At 37.6% G+C, this 15,094-nt stretch overlaps 1 protein-coding gene across 3 annotated transcripts in view; it reads left to right on the top strand.

Annotated features, from left to right (window-relative positions):
- The first annotated feature begins 10,754 nt into the window (after window positions 1-10,754).
- emid1 (EMI domain containing 1) overlaps window positions 10,755-15,094 on the top strand; it is a 67,350-nt gene continuing 63,010 nt past the window's right edge. For all 3 annotated transcript variants that reach the window (XR_014030257.1, XM_081366861.1, XM_081366862.1), the window contains exon 1: window positions 10,755-11,424. Coding sequence is in view for 2 of the 3 variants with exons in the window: in XM_081366861.1 (XP_081222987.1) it covers window positions 11,261-11,424 (164 nt within the window). In the remaining variant the exon portion in view is untranslated. The remainder of the gene's footprint in view (window positions 11,425-15,094) is intronic.

Below are 15,094 nucleotides of genomic sequence, written 5' to 3'. Positions count from 1 at the left end.
CAAAATAAATTGCGTTAAAAAGCATATTTTAGGTTGATCCAGCTAGCGTGCATGTGCAGTCTCAAGCGCGTGTCATGTTTCTATGGCAACCAGTTACCAGAGCTTCAGTGAGGGACCGCCAAACCGCGCTTTAGATTTTACAATATAAATTAACCGTCTTGTTTAATCTTAAAGTTTTAGTGGTCAGATTAGGACTCGATGCAGAGCAGAGAGCACAGAGATGATAGCAAATAAATAACGTCAGCGGCCATGGCACTGAACGAGCAATCGTTATTATAACGTTAGTTCAAAAGGGCAAACAGTCAAAGTTATTATGCGAGTTAACTCGAGTCATAATGTAAGTTAACGTTACATGTGCAAAGTTGCATTTGTCATCCGTCACCGTGACATCAAGTGGACTTTTGAAGCTGAAATAATGAGTGGATTAAGCTTGGACTTGGAATAACGAGAGGAATAACATGAATAACTTTCTTGTCGGAGGATTGTAATGCATGATCACAGCCAGTCAGGTAACGTTACAAGGAAGGGAGAGGAGACTACTAAGCTACCACGGCTTAAATTAGGTAAGACAAAAAGTTGTATTTTTCGCAACAGGTTTATTGACTTGTAATAGCAGTTTAAGGTGGAATATGTGACAATCGGGTCCAGTCGGGTCTGTGTCTTCCCGTCGGTTTCGGGTCCAGCTTTCAAATAATAGACGGGTCCGGGTCGGGTCCAGTTAGGCATTTCTCGGATCTGCACGGGTCCGGGTCCAGCTTTTGAAATAATAGACGGGTCCGGGTCGGTTCGGTTTAGCACATTACGGGTCTCTTTCGGGTTCGGGCACGAATTTTTGGACCCGTGAAGACCTCTACTTCATGGATCCAGGATACTATGCATCCTGATAAAGTTCCCTTGGCCTCTGGAATTAAAATAGCCCCACATCATCACATAGCCTTCACCATACCTAGAGATTGGCATGGGGTACTTTCCATAAGATCATCTCTCAATGCAAATCAAACCAGCTATTAGGCTAACTGAAATAAAACCATGCCAATCTCTAGGTATGGTGAAGGCTATGTGATGATGTGGGGCTATTTTAATTCCAGAGGCCAAGGGAACTTTATCAGGATGCATAGTATCCTGGATCCATGAAGTAACTGGCCTTTAAAAATAAAAATCTGCCTGCCTCTATGGGAATTTAACACAGGGGTGTCCAAACTTATGCACCCTGTATTTTAAGGAAGAACATTTATTTATTTACGATACATTATTCATTCACAAAGAAAATTGGTGTCCTTAAAGTTTGGATTTTTCCTATTTTTTTTTTTTTTTTAATTAAGGCATTAAGTTCAATTTCCAAAAAATGTTTTTTTTATTCCTCTTTTTAGTCAACTTTAGCATGGGTGTCTAAACTTATGCATAGCACTGTATATATATATATATATACAAATACATACATACATATATTAAATTAGATCTCACAGTGGGGAATGATAAACTATAGTCTTGATTAACTCATTCTAATTATACGTCTGTAACTAATTAAGGTAATGGTGGATTTGTCTATATTTATATAATGAATATTTTTGCACATTTTGTAAGTGACAGTGTTGACCCATATTGCATTTTATAAACACACATTTTGGAAAACTGGAAGAGACAGGAGGTTCCCCCAAAACTTAAATGACCTCTCAGCTTGTTAGTGAAATGAAAGACCTGGAGGAATCACTGGAAATAATCATCAAACCTCACACAGTCTTCCGTTTGCGGCTGACCGCTCCACCCATTAAAGACTTCCTCATCAAGACTTCCACACACTTTTTAGACGAACTGCTTTAGACCCTCATGTAAGTAAAATTAAAATGCCACTCTTATGATTTACATTTTTAGTGTGATTTCTGTCAAGCAAGCAAAAAAAAAAAAACCTGTGCCAGAATCTGTTTTCATGTTTTTACTTCTATATGTAGCTACTGTAATGTGCATCTCATGTATTTTTTCTGCCTTAAGAGAGTCTCTAAATGAGATGAAGCTGGGCATAAAGGAAGCACATTTTACGATCTGTAATGATAAACTGATGTGCTTCCCAGCCTTCCGGAGTTTGCTTTATATGCTCCTGTAAAATTCAGTTCTGAGAGAGCAACCAGAGACACACCAATCCAGATGCAGAGTCTGATCCGTTTAGCATACTGACCGCAGTCAGTCACCGAATTTTTCCATTCTAACCCTTATGTCAGCCACTGTTCATTTGATTTAATACAATCATATCTGCATAGAATTCTGTAGTAGAACAACAAAGAGCATCTGCATATCTGTCGTTAAATGTTTGCTTTTCGTTTGTTTTCAGTCATGGAAATATGAGGAGGAATTCTCTTCTGGAGGAATGCTAACGTATAGGATTTTGAGGCTGATCTTTATCACATCGCACACACTATAGGCCACTTAAAGGGATAGTTCACCAAAAAAAAAGTCATTATTTATTCACCCTCAAGCTGTTCCAAACCTGTATGAGTTTCTTCTGTTAAACTTGAAAGAAGATATTTTGAAGAATATGGGTAAAACAGTTGATGGGCCCCATCGACTTCCATAGTGGGGAAAATACTGTCAAGTCAACGCGGTCCCATCAACTGTTTGGTCACCGACATTCGTCAAAATATCATATTGTGTTCAGCAGAACAAAGAAATTCATACAGGTTTGGAATGACTTGAGGGTGAATAAATGATGATTTTTGGGTGATCTACCCCTTTAAAGACAATCTGTATATGGGTAGTTGACATACTGTAGGCTATGTCCGTGAACTTTTTCAGCATTAAAATTATATACATTTAAAGTTGTAAGATCACTAATCACTAATCTAATTTACAGTAATATGTGTTGTTTTCCATCGCAAATTATAGACCAGCATAAATATTAAATAAAACCATACATGAATTTCAAGGAATGTTCTACAAAGCATCTTGTTAACTTGGGCAATGTCACAAATTGTAATAAAAACGTATTTAATTGGTAGTACTTTACTTTAAAACAGTTTTATTGTGAAATATTATTACAGTCTAAATCTTTTAAGATATTTTAAAATGTCATTTATTCCTGTAATGTAAGAGTTGATTTGAAGTATATATATATATTCTTCTATTTTTACCATTTTTAAAATACAGTACAGTTAAATTGCATTATGTTCTTTACCACTAGAAGGCAGCAAACTCCAGACTCATGTCCTGTAGCAACTTTTTGAGTCTGCCTGACTTCTGGATTCCTGCCAGCTCCGCTCATGGACCCCGTCTCACCCCGATCCCTCTTCAGTCTTCAGGCCCTGATATATGTAATCTCAGAGGATAGATCTAATTAAGTCCTCTATCTATTTGATTCCACATGACATTTCTAACACCCATGAGCCTTCAGAATCACGGGGGGAGGAAGAAAGAGGGGATTCTTTGTGTTTCCTTAATTACAGTCCTAATATTTCTTTCTCTAGATTATATTTCACCCAGGCATCCGTACCAGCTCCCATCCGAGGCTTCCCTCAGACCCTTCACTCATGGTGCTGCTCAACAGAACATTCTCCAGCAAAACCTCAAAGAAAAAAAAAGCACATCAGTCAGAATCAGGGTGGACAGACTCTAACTTATGTGCTGTATATACGTACAGGATATAGGTATGAGAGCATAAATTTAAGAGACTTGTCTTTTCATGTCCGATCTGCATATGTTTATGCTTTGGCTTGGCACATGTCACATTTTTCATATATAACCTTTGGGTCACCAGAGGAATTCCACCCATTCTTATAGAACTTGATATATATTTCCTGCTTCTGAAGGCTCAAAGTTTGCCCAAGAAAAAGCGAGAGTCTGTGGAAAATTTCTATCTGTATCAAATAGAGCAGAAAGGAACTTTTCCACCTGGGATATCTCTACCTTTTTTTTTACTCTCCTCTTTTGTCTGAGTCTGGCTGATTCTTTGTTCTCAGTGGTATAGATTAATTATGGCCAGGTGAGCCGATTCTTTACAATTAAGTGGGACAAAATCTTTCCGACACAGGGTAGATAACATATAAGCAGCTTTGCCAACACTAAGTTTAGAACAAAGTGCCCTCTTCTCAGCAAATCCTTGCTTTGGGAATGTTCAGAGTGGCAACAAGTGCTCAATGTTTGCACCAGGAACTCTATTAACAATAGAGGTGACCACAAGGTGTGTTCATTGGGGGCACTTTTAAAAGTTTACACAATCAGTTCAAGGCTACAAAGAGTGTTTAACCGCTTGGATGAAAAGAAGCGTGAAACAGAGATGCCATGTTCAATACAAGTCAAGCTCAATTTTCAGCATTTGTGGCAAGGGTTGTTTGACAGAAAACAGTGTTACTGTGAGTCGCTTACTCAGATCTGCCTCCATGCAATCAACAACCAATGGATATAACCTAATTTTTGATGGATAGAACCTTTTACAACAATGTTTCATCACATATACATCACAATATGGAAGAAAAGAAATGTCACTAATTCTGTAAGGCCTACATCACAACTTTATTTGTTGCTGAAAAGTTGGTAATTTTAGGGTTTTAGGCATTACTTTGTCTTGGCAAAGAAGTTGAAAAATTGGATAAGACTTTTCACAGAAAAGATTATCAAGTGATATTTTTTTCATATTAAATTCATGCACGCATATTGTTTAAGTCTCATGGCTATGTTTTTAAAACATTATGTGAACATTTATAGACTGGTATTCACTTTGATATTAAGTGTCTCATTGTAATTCAAGATTACCTGCTTTTTTAAGAAATAGAGGAACAAGTTAAAGTTAATAACATTTTAAGTCAAGACCAATTTACTTCTATAACACTTTACAGAAAACCATTATGTTAATGTTTAAGAATATCTTCATGCCTTATAGTTGCATTTAGCAGATTTGAGCTGGGCGATAATTCACATTTTGCTATCAACATTATTTTGCCTCAAGAACTGTTGACTGAGCTTTCATTTCTCAGTAGAGAGATAAAGACAGAGAGAATCAAGTAAGAGTGGTTGTTAATACAAAAACTCCCACCATCACCACCACCCTCCTTATTTCTTTTGAAGCCAAGATTATTTTCAGCCGTCTTCCATAGCGGGGATTTATATTAACCCTGAAATGCTCCAGTGCCTGCTTGGCATGACTTTGCACCTGCTGCTTTTTAAAATGCCATGGGTCTTGACATGTCACACATCATCTCATTGTAACGTTCTTGTTTTCTTTTTCTTTCGGATTTGGCACAAGGAAAAAAGCCTGTTCAATAAAACAGGATGCACTAATACCCATATACTTTCCAATGTCAAAACCTAACATTCTGCTAGATCATTTTTGAGCTTCATTTTACTCAAACAGTCAAACCTGTCAAACTAAAACAAGTGGCATCCTCTCAACACCTGCAGCTCTTGGCCACCCGTGTGATTGATGCCCCTGCTCCGTGCTTTGCTTATTTCTCTGGCTGTCAGGGGGTCCGCTGAGCGCAGTCACCTCGACCTCAGATATAGATGAGTGGGCTGGAGTTCATACTGCCTGCTGAGCCAGGTGTTTAGCTTGGACGTGGACCACAGTTTTGCGGTTTTCAGAAACCCCTCAGTTCTCCTTTTTCACCGGGCAGAGGAAAGGTTAGAGCAAACTGTGTTCTTGCGGTTCTCATTCTGTATCACTCTCTCCTCTTGGCCCATTCTGGATGCTATTCAGACGTTTGAGAGTGTTTTGTTTTGTAATTCTTTTTCGAAAAATGTAACGATTCTTTTCGAAAAGAATCAATTGGTTTTTGAAAAAGTAGCGATTCTTTTTGAAAATGTAGTGATTGTATTGATTGATTGTATATTGATGCATTTTGAATATCTGAATAAATGCATTTTGAATAAATGCACTTTGAATAAATGTAGCGATTCTTTTTTGAAAAAGTAGAGATTTTTTAAGGGGAAAAAGGCGATTCTTTTTTGGAAAATGTAGCGATTCTTTTTTTAAAGTAACGATTTTTTCAGTAAAAGTAGCGATTCTTTTTTAAAAAGTAGTGATTGTGTTGATTGATTGTATGTATTGATGCATTTTGAATACTGAATGATTATTTTTTGGAAAATGTAGCAATTCTTTTTAAAGTAGCGATTCTTATTTTTAAGTATCGATTCCTTTTGAAAAAGTAGCAGTTTTGAAAAAAAAAGTGGTAATTCTTTTTGAAAAAGTAGCGTTTTTTTCTGAAAAAGTGGCGATTTTTTTCTAAAATGTAGCGATTCTTTTTTTAAAAGTAGTGATTCTTTTCTAAAATGTTGCGATTCTTTTCTAAAATATTGTGATTCTTTTTGAAAAAATAGCAATTCTTTTTGAAAATGTAGCGATTGTATTGATTGATTGTGTGTATTAATGCATTTTGAATAAATGTATAAATGCATTTTGAATAGATGTAGCGATTCCTTTTGAATAAATGTATCAATTGTGAATCGAATGTGAATTGAATCGAATGCAAATCAAATGTGAATCGAATGTTAATTTAACTGAAATCACTTAATTCACATTCGATTTGGTTGATTCACATTTGACTCATATTCGATTCACATGTGATTTGATTTACTTTTGATTCTCATTCGATTTAATTTACATTTCATTGACATTTGATTTCGATTCACATTGGATTCGATTCACTTTCGATTATTCAATTTAAATTCGATTCACATTTGAATCAATTAGATTCACATTTGAATCAATTCGATTCACATTTGATTCGAGCCAAATCACATTTGATTCACATTCGATTTGATTAAAATTCCGTTCACATCCGATTCACATTCGATTCAATTTCAATTCCATTTAAATTCGATTTTATTCGCATTTGATTCACATTTGATTTCGATTCAAGTTTGATTTGATTCAATTTGACTATTCGATTCGATTTACATTTGATTAACTTTTGATTCTATTCACATTCGATTCACTTTCAATTCAATTTACAGTCTATTAAATTCACATTCGATTCACATTCATTTAACATTTGTACAATCGATTTGATTCATATAAGATTCACATTATATTTAATTTACATTTCATTGACATTTGATTTTGATTCACGTTTGATTCGATTCGAATATTCAATTTGATTTACATTCGATTCACATTTGATTTACATTTGATTCACTTTTGATTCGATTCACATTCAAATCACATTCAATTCAGATTGGATTCGATTTGATTTAAATTCAATTTACATTCGATTCACTTTCAATTCAATTCACATTCTATTTACATTCTATTCAATTCACATTCGATTCACATTTGATTTGGTTCGATTTACATTTGTTTATATTCGATTAACATTTGATTTATATTTGATTCACATTCGATTTTATTTACATTTGATTCGATTTTAATCAATTCGATTCACATTTGATTTTGAGTCGAATCACATTCCATTCACATTCGATTAGATTCAAATTCCATTCACATTCGATTCACTTTCAATTCAATTCAGATTCGATTTAGAAATGCACCTAATTCTGAAGTGAAGACACAATATGCTAGCAGACAGTACTCCATATGAGAGAGAAGTCTGGTGTGGAAGGTTGATCTGGAACTGAGTTCTGTCCAGGTATGTTTCTTATGTCTTACGGCAGCCACAAGCATCCGTCCGGCTTGGCAGATGACCATTAGTTACTGTTTGAAGTGAGGTGCATTCACAGTACTTCAGTTCTGTTTTAATGTTATTCATTTAAATTTCAAAGTACTTTATTATTATCATCTGCATTATGTTGCTAAGTGGGACCCCTCTGTAGGCTACTGTATACCGAGTCTCCTCAATGCAGAATTAAACAAGATGGTCTTGTAGGACATTGTCACAATCTCTAGTCACCATGCCTGTCAACTTCAGCACTACATCTCCCAGAATCCTTCCTGGTCCAGGTCCACCATCTGCATGCATCACACAATCACCACCAGCTGTCATCCATCACCTCATCACCCTCATCAAGCACCACACCCAGTTCACATGCACTCATGGTATGGTCTTGTCAGTCTCTACTTACCTCCTATGCCTACCTTCATTGTCCTCCTTCAGAGACTCGTTGCCTTTTTTAAAATATGAGATTCTGGGCAAGCGCTTTGAATGAGAAGGTAATTTCTAAATACACAGGTGCATAGACTGCCTCCCCAATCCCAACACAATCAGAGATTGTAAAACGGCATCGAATAAAACATCAAAAAATGTAATGAATCCCTTATATGAAGCAAATATTGCATCAAAATATAAAGTATACAAATTAATTTTAAATATTTTTTTAAACATTCACCCATCATTCCTGTTCATGCGTCGACACCCCTCCCACTCCTTTCAGTTGTTTACACTGTATGAGCTGCTTGATCCACGCCGCTATAGGTTAATTCATGATGACGACCTATATGAAACAATAGGCTATAATCAATAAGTGGATTATTAGGTAGGGGGGACAGCATCTGAATCCATTCCACCTAGTATAAGGAATGACTACATCAAGTTTTTTTTTCTTTTTTCTTTTTCTTGAATTTCTAACCAAATCTTTTGGTTTCATAGTGATGCCAAATTCTGTGTGCTTGCTGGATCCACCAGACATCATGCTGAACCTGGTGAGTATGACAGTTTAAAGCACTGATTTATTGTCAAGTGGTGATTATTAATGAGTTTAATTAATGGTTTAAGGCACATCCACAGTTGAGAAGGATGAGGAGTATGTTCAAGAGGCCTGAGGTATAGGCACAGATTTGCACATTATATATTTAAAAGCCTGTGAGGTGCTAATAGTGTGTATTTCCCCAATTATTATTATTATTGGCTGCAGGATGCTGACACCCTTCTAGAGCCCTCTCAGTCTGGGACCACATCTGACCAAGTGAGTATTAAGAAATTACAAAAAAGTGCCATGCAAGAGCACTCAATCAAATAACTTAAATTTCAGTTCCTACAGAACCCAGAGAACATAAAGGGAGTTTCACACAAGCACTATCTCCTGAAACAAATGGAAGCCATAGATACTGTCATACAATATAAAAAACTCAAGATAAGAAAGTTGGAGCTGGAAATCCAACAGCTAGAGAAAAATGCAACTAGAACTGCCATATTTAAAACATTGACACATTTAATTGTATGTTTTCACCCCCAACAGGCAGCTTCAACCTGAATAAAAAAAACTAATTGTGACTTGTGTGTCTGGTAAATTAAGGGGAAAGTTTAGGAGAAAGTGAAAACCTAACATGGTTTGGACCATATTAACCAAAATAATTATTGGCATAACTGTCTCTTATAACCCTGCCTGTTTCATTGTCCTCAAAAACAGCCTCAATGCCCCAGTCTTCCTCTACAACCATCCTTGGTCGCCTTTCTCTCCTCAGACAGGCAATGTTATGTAGCACAACTCATGCAACTACAATTTCACATGCCTTTTGTGGAGTCACTCTGAGGTAATTCAGGCACTGGAACCTTGACTTGATGAGCCCAAATGCCATCTCTATACGAGCTCTTGTGCGTGCATGCATGGGCAATAGTGTAGTTGTGCTGTGCCTCAGTCTGGGGCTCCTGATAGGGAGTCAAGAGATAAGGCAGGCATGCAAATCCCTTGTCTCCCAGCAAAACACCTGAGAATTCACCTGGATAGAGTATTTATTTATTACATTGAAATTGGTGAAGATATTTTAAAGTTGTAGTTTTTGCCATATGTTAAGTGACTAAAATACCTTGTGCCAGTTGGTGGGAAAGAGAAGAGTCCTGAAAGATTCTGGAATCATGCACTGAGCCAGGCCATTTTGCCTCTACATTTGGGATGAGGCAATCTGCATCACAGATCATCTAAATAATTAAAAATGTAGGTCACTGGAATTGTTACTGCATTTGAAATGAACAGAACAACACTGGTGCCCAGCTTATTGTACAGAACAATCGGTTCTACAGTATAGCCTACAATGTCATCTCAGTGGGACTGTACCTGTACATTGATGATGTGTAGTGATTTCCTTTCACACGGACCAGACGGACGCTTTATGCGCACGTGGGTGCAACCAGAGCACCGATAACATTTGGGAGACCTCATATTTCCATTTTCTATATTATTTGAACTTACCAGCGATTCCATAAAAGGCCTGTTTAATGGTAGGCTATGAATCGCTCTGTGGCCAGGGAAGGTGATGAACACATTGAGTATTTTGTTTTTAAAGACAGGTAGGCCTACACAATTCGTACAGAGCGGCAAACCGATGCTTTGCTGATATTCTCTGCATCTCCAACTGTGAACAAAAATGTTCCGCTGGCAAAAATCATATCAGATTATTTTTTTTTTTTTTTTTTTTTACAATTTATGACAAGTTTAAGCTTGAGACAAGGTTAGGTGCTTCCACATCAGTGTTATTCACCTCATTTCCCTTTGATTTTAGGGATAAGTTATGGATAGGTTTAGGTTTAGGGGTAAGGGTTATAGGCCTATGTACAGTAGGCTATACATATAGCATATATGTATATATATACACGTATAAGACATAAAAAACACACACCAGTGAAACAATCAATTGAAAGAAGACATATTCAAGTCACATTCATTTTGATTGCAAACTTTAGTATACTGGTCATTTGAGCATATGTGAGACATTATTGAAATCTCTATTGCTTGGAGAAACAGCTGAGATTTCTGTAGGCTGTGGATTTGCTTATTAGCCTCTTTCTGACTGCATTTTTAAAAACGAGACCATAACTGCTTCTTAAACAAGGACGCCATAAATCCATTTGTTTCATGTCTAAAAGTTTTCACTGGAGAGCAGGAAAGGGGGAGTGCTGCATGAGAGGACAGAGAGAGAAAGAGGGAACTGGGCTGGGTGAAAAAAAAAAAAAAACTACACGGGCTGTGGGACTCAAGGCGACTATAAAACCGCTTTCTTGCCCATTGTGTTGATGTAGTCAAGAAATATACCGTAACGTAGCCTACCTACAGAGAGACGGAGATGGAGGAGTGAGGCGGGACCGGTTTGTGTGGCTGCTAAGAAACGTTTGTCTTGCGGTTTGCGAGCAAACTTTGCGAGGATATTTATTTGTGGCGGGGTCTGCCGATGACAATCCTCTGAAACTTTAACTTTCGTGTTTGAGACGCAGCAGATAAAGCCTTTTATTATTTTAATGCTCGTAAAATAAACGGCAGTTCAGAAATTAGTCTTGCGAGTCTTATACCTGTTCTCTAGTCACATTTGCGAGATCAGCGGGTCAATATTAGAAGAGTTTTTTTTTTTTTTTTTGCTGCGTGGGTTCTCCGTATAGTTGACGCGGCTGAAATGGGAGCGCGTGTCGGGCGCTCGGTGTCTCCGGTTCACCGGAGCTCTTTCCTCTTGTGGACGCTGCTGCTGATACTGTGGCTGACATGCGTCCAGGGGACGTGGGGACCCGGAGTTTACAAATACCAGACCGGGACAGCACTCCACAAAGATCTGTCGAAAAGGTACGGTTATATGGCATAACAGAAGCAACATGCAGTTGTCAGTTGAAGTTTTAAATTGTTTCGAGTCATGTTTACCATCTTTTCCCCACATGAACTTTTGCAGTCAATTCAAATCCTAAAGGATTTTAGTGGGGGAAAAGTTTTTTTTTCATACAGAGTTTGAGTTAAAATATCCAAACAAGAGGTAAAAGTGTCTGTAAATTATGAGCTGAGACTAGTAAATTCATATTACTTAAATGTTTGTTGAGTCATTAACATTTATTATCAGTTTGAAAATCCAGTTTAAGCTGTCAGCTGTGCTTTGGTACATTACTGGGTTTTAGCTGGTCAAAGTCATTAGCTGATCCAAGTTAGCACACCAACATAAACCAGCTTTATATGGTCAAGCTGGTTTCTGAAGTTACCTTGTTTCAAAAAAAACTGTTTAAGACAGAATTTCCAACAGAAAATACAGCAGAGTTTAATGATCATTTGTAAATTACTACATTTACTGTATTTTTTTATAGAAAAAATAAGATTCATACATTGTGAGGATAATCTATTTATCAGTTGTATACACAGATTGTGCATCTACAATATTATGCTGATTTCTCTGCTATCAACTAAATAGCCCTGTTGTGAGTCTGGCAGTCTGTTTCCTCTTTCCTGACATGAGGAAACGCCCATCTCTCCTGTCAGCACTCTGTCTATGGTTTATTCCAGTTAAAACATGTAGAAAATAGATTGGTATCACTGTCCAGACTCATTCTCAACTTCAACTCGCCCAGAGAACTTTTGAATGATTCCACGTTTTCAAAGTCTTACTTGCAGGTTTGTATTTCTAAGCAAATGCTAAATCAGACATAATCAGCAGTTCTTTTTTTTAATCAGTATATCTTTTTCATTGCTTTTTTGAGACATAACAAGGCAAGAAATTAGACAAAACATTCAACATGTAAGCCCTCCACTTCTATCCAGACAGCATCACCTTGACTGACCTGTGACAACAGCTTATGGCCTTGATCTGACCCTCATATCTTCATGCAAATATTTACTCTGTTTGGGTAAATGGCTTCGAGTTGTTGTGGGTGGGATGTGTCTCTGAAGTACGCAGGTGTGAAGGAGTCTTTGCTCTCTGTGCTGAAGGTTTGATCTCTCACCCCTCCTCCCGTCAGTCACAGACTGATGAAACAGACAGTGTTTACTAAACACATGCAGCTGCATCGTCTGCATGCTGCGAGAGGGAAGTTTATTGCACTGCTGTATGATGATGATGCAGAGAGGAGGGGCCACAGACATCTTTGAGATGCCTTGGATAAGCAGCACTGTTTTCTGAGAGGTGCGATACAACTTTAGATATATCACATCATATGTAATATAAAGAAATAATGTAAAAGAAATCAGTAAGACATATCAGATAAATATAAAAAATATCTTGACCAATTCAGTTCTGTCATAAAATACATTTCAAATTTGCACAATTTCAGTGTGACTAAATGCTTTAGTCTGACTGAAATTGAGAAGTCTAACTAACAGACCTACAAAATGTGGTTGTAGCTGGGCTTCATCCAGCATTAATACAAGTTAATCAGAATATAATTGTCCTTGGAATTGTGCTCTTGCTCTGAAAGATGCACAAAATATATTTAATCCTTCACATATTCAATTACACATTGTGTCATGCATACCTTTACTGTAGATATGCACAATCCTACTGTACATAGATTAAAACTGCACACATGATGATGAATACAGAACTTAGTTTCCCACGCTAGAGCACAGAGGAACAGTTTGTTCTACTTTCCAAAGCATCAAGAGAGGCTGAACACAACAGGCATATGAACTCTTGCCATAAATCATAATTAACCCCGATCCGCATCCTAACCTTTACCCTAAACCATTTTGCATATGGCAATGACAATGCCTGAAATATAAATGTCCTGAGAAAAAAAACAACTCAAGAATATCTGTCTAATTAGGGGCCGGTGAAGCCGAACACAGTTGGGGGTTAAGTCAGCAGCTATTTCCTGTTCTGCTCGGCTTCACTGCCCTGGAGAGCAGCACTCAGGGTGGGAGTGTGAGACTTGGGGCCCCAGAGGGACCTTTAGCTGCTGACCCATCAACACCAACAAGCATACCTCCACCCTCATTCTGTCTCCACGAAAGCAGTGACACTTTGATGCTTAAGTATTGCTCCATGGGTTATACACATTAGATATTTTTGTTTACTTTATTTGTTTTTCTCTTCTGCATTGTAAGTCGTAAGTTGCGCATTGCAAATTGTACAAAGGAAGAGGGCATTTTTATTTGAGATAATATGTTGAGTTAGCCTGGCAAGCCAGACCTACATCAAGATGTTAGGTCTGGAAACTCACCATAGTCACGGCTCAATCCGAGGGGCGGGATAAACGGCTGTCTTTCAAATTCCCTCTGCACGCAATAGGACAGCGCTTCAACCAACCAGAGCGTTTTCCCAACAGCGGAGCTTAGTTGATAGATTCAACTTTTGCCATATCTGGCCGGCAAAACGACGAACACATCTTCCTTTTTTTAAGAATGACTTAAGTGCCGTTCTTTGCTCTTTTCTCAAAGAAGTCCTCCAGAGTCGCGGCCAAAGCCGATTCGAAAGACCGTTGTTCTCCATCTGCAGCCGCCATTCTTTGTTTTCAAGTAGCAGCAGCCAGGTAACCGTCGCAACTCTGTCGTGTATGTTAAGCCCGCCCCGCCTACTCTATACACAACGTGATTGGCCTGACCCAATCTGGGTTTTTGCAGCGAGAAGGTTTATTGAGAGTGTCTAGACGTACCTGGCTGCGAAAAACATTTTGCTGCCGCTAGGGTGCGTCTAGATTTCTAGGCTAATGTTGAGTACAAGAGACTTGATTCAAGTCCCTGATATACTCACACGATATACAAAGTTCTTTTTCGTTCTTTGATTATGTAAAAATAACTTTGCAGCGATATGCTCTTAACAAACGTCCCGATGCCGCCACACTGCTGAGAGTTTAGATTAATAATATGTGCTGTAATAATATGTAATAATAATATGTCTCTTTCCTCTCAATAACAAACACACAATATAAATAACAGTGGTGAGAAAACAGCTGTTAAGAAAGCATCTGATCATAGCAATGTGGATATGTTTGCACTAGCTCTGCATTTCTCCGGCATCACGTAGACAGATGAGGTCATTCAAATTACACTGTTATTATAACACAGTTTGATTCTAAAGTATATTTGAGTCTACAGACTGTATATAGATCTGGCTATGACGTGAGACTAATAGTTTGAATTATTCAATTTTCTTTGCATGACACTTTGACATTACTGTACAGAATAGCTCTTTCGGCATTGTTCTGGACATTGTATAAGCATTCAAATCATGTCATTGAATGGAAGAAAGGTTCTCTGGAGTGCGAGCGTAAACTTCACATCCTTTTGATTTTCCCGGAAAAAATGTCCCGAATCCTTCACGTAAAAATCAGTCTACAGGCTTTCATAGACAGCCTAGGAAGTTGAGGAAGGTCTTGTCTTTTAACTTTCGTTACTAGCTGTTTACACATTGGCGATAAAAAAGCTGTTAATACATGAACATTCTTACATATAGCCCCTTTAAGAAGAATTTTATTCTTAAGAATGTTTTGTGAATCTGGCCACTGTTTTAGAAATAAAAATCTTCTAAACTGAAAGC

Source organism: Scardinius erythrophthalmus, assembly GCF_964197995.2.
Source record: "Scardinius erythrophthalmus genome assembly, chromosome: 5".
In the NCBI taxonomy this organism is placed as follows: domain Eukaryota; kingdom Metazoa; phylum Chordata; class Actinopteri; order Cypriniformes; family Leuciscidae; genus Scardinius; species Scardinius erythrophthalmus.
Note: the sequence above shows the minus strand (reverse complement) of the source record. Positions and strands in the feature narration are given on the sequence as shown.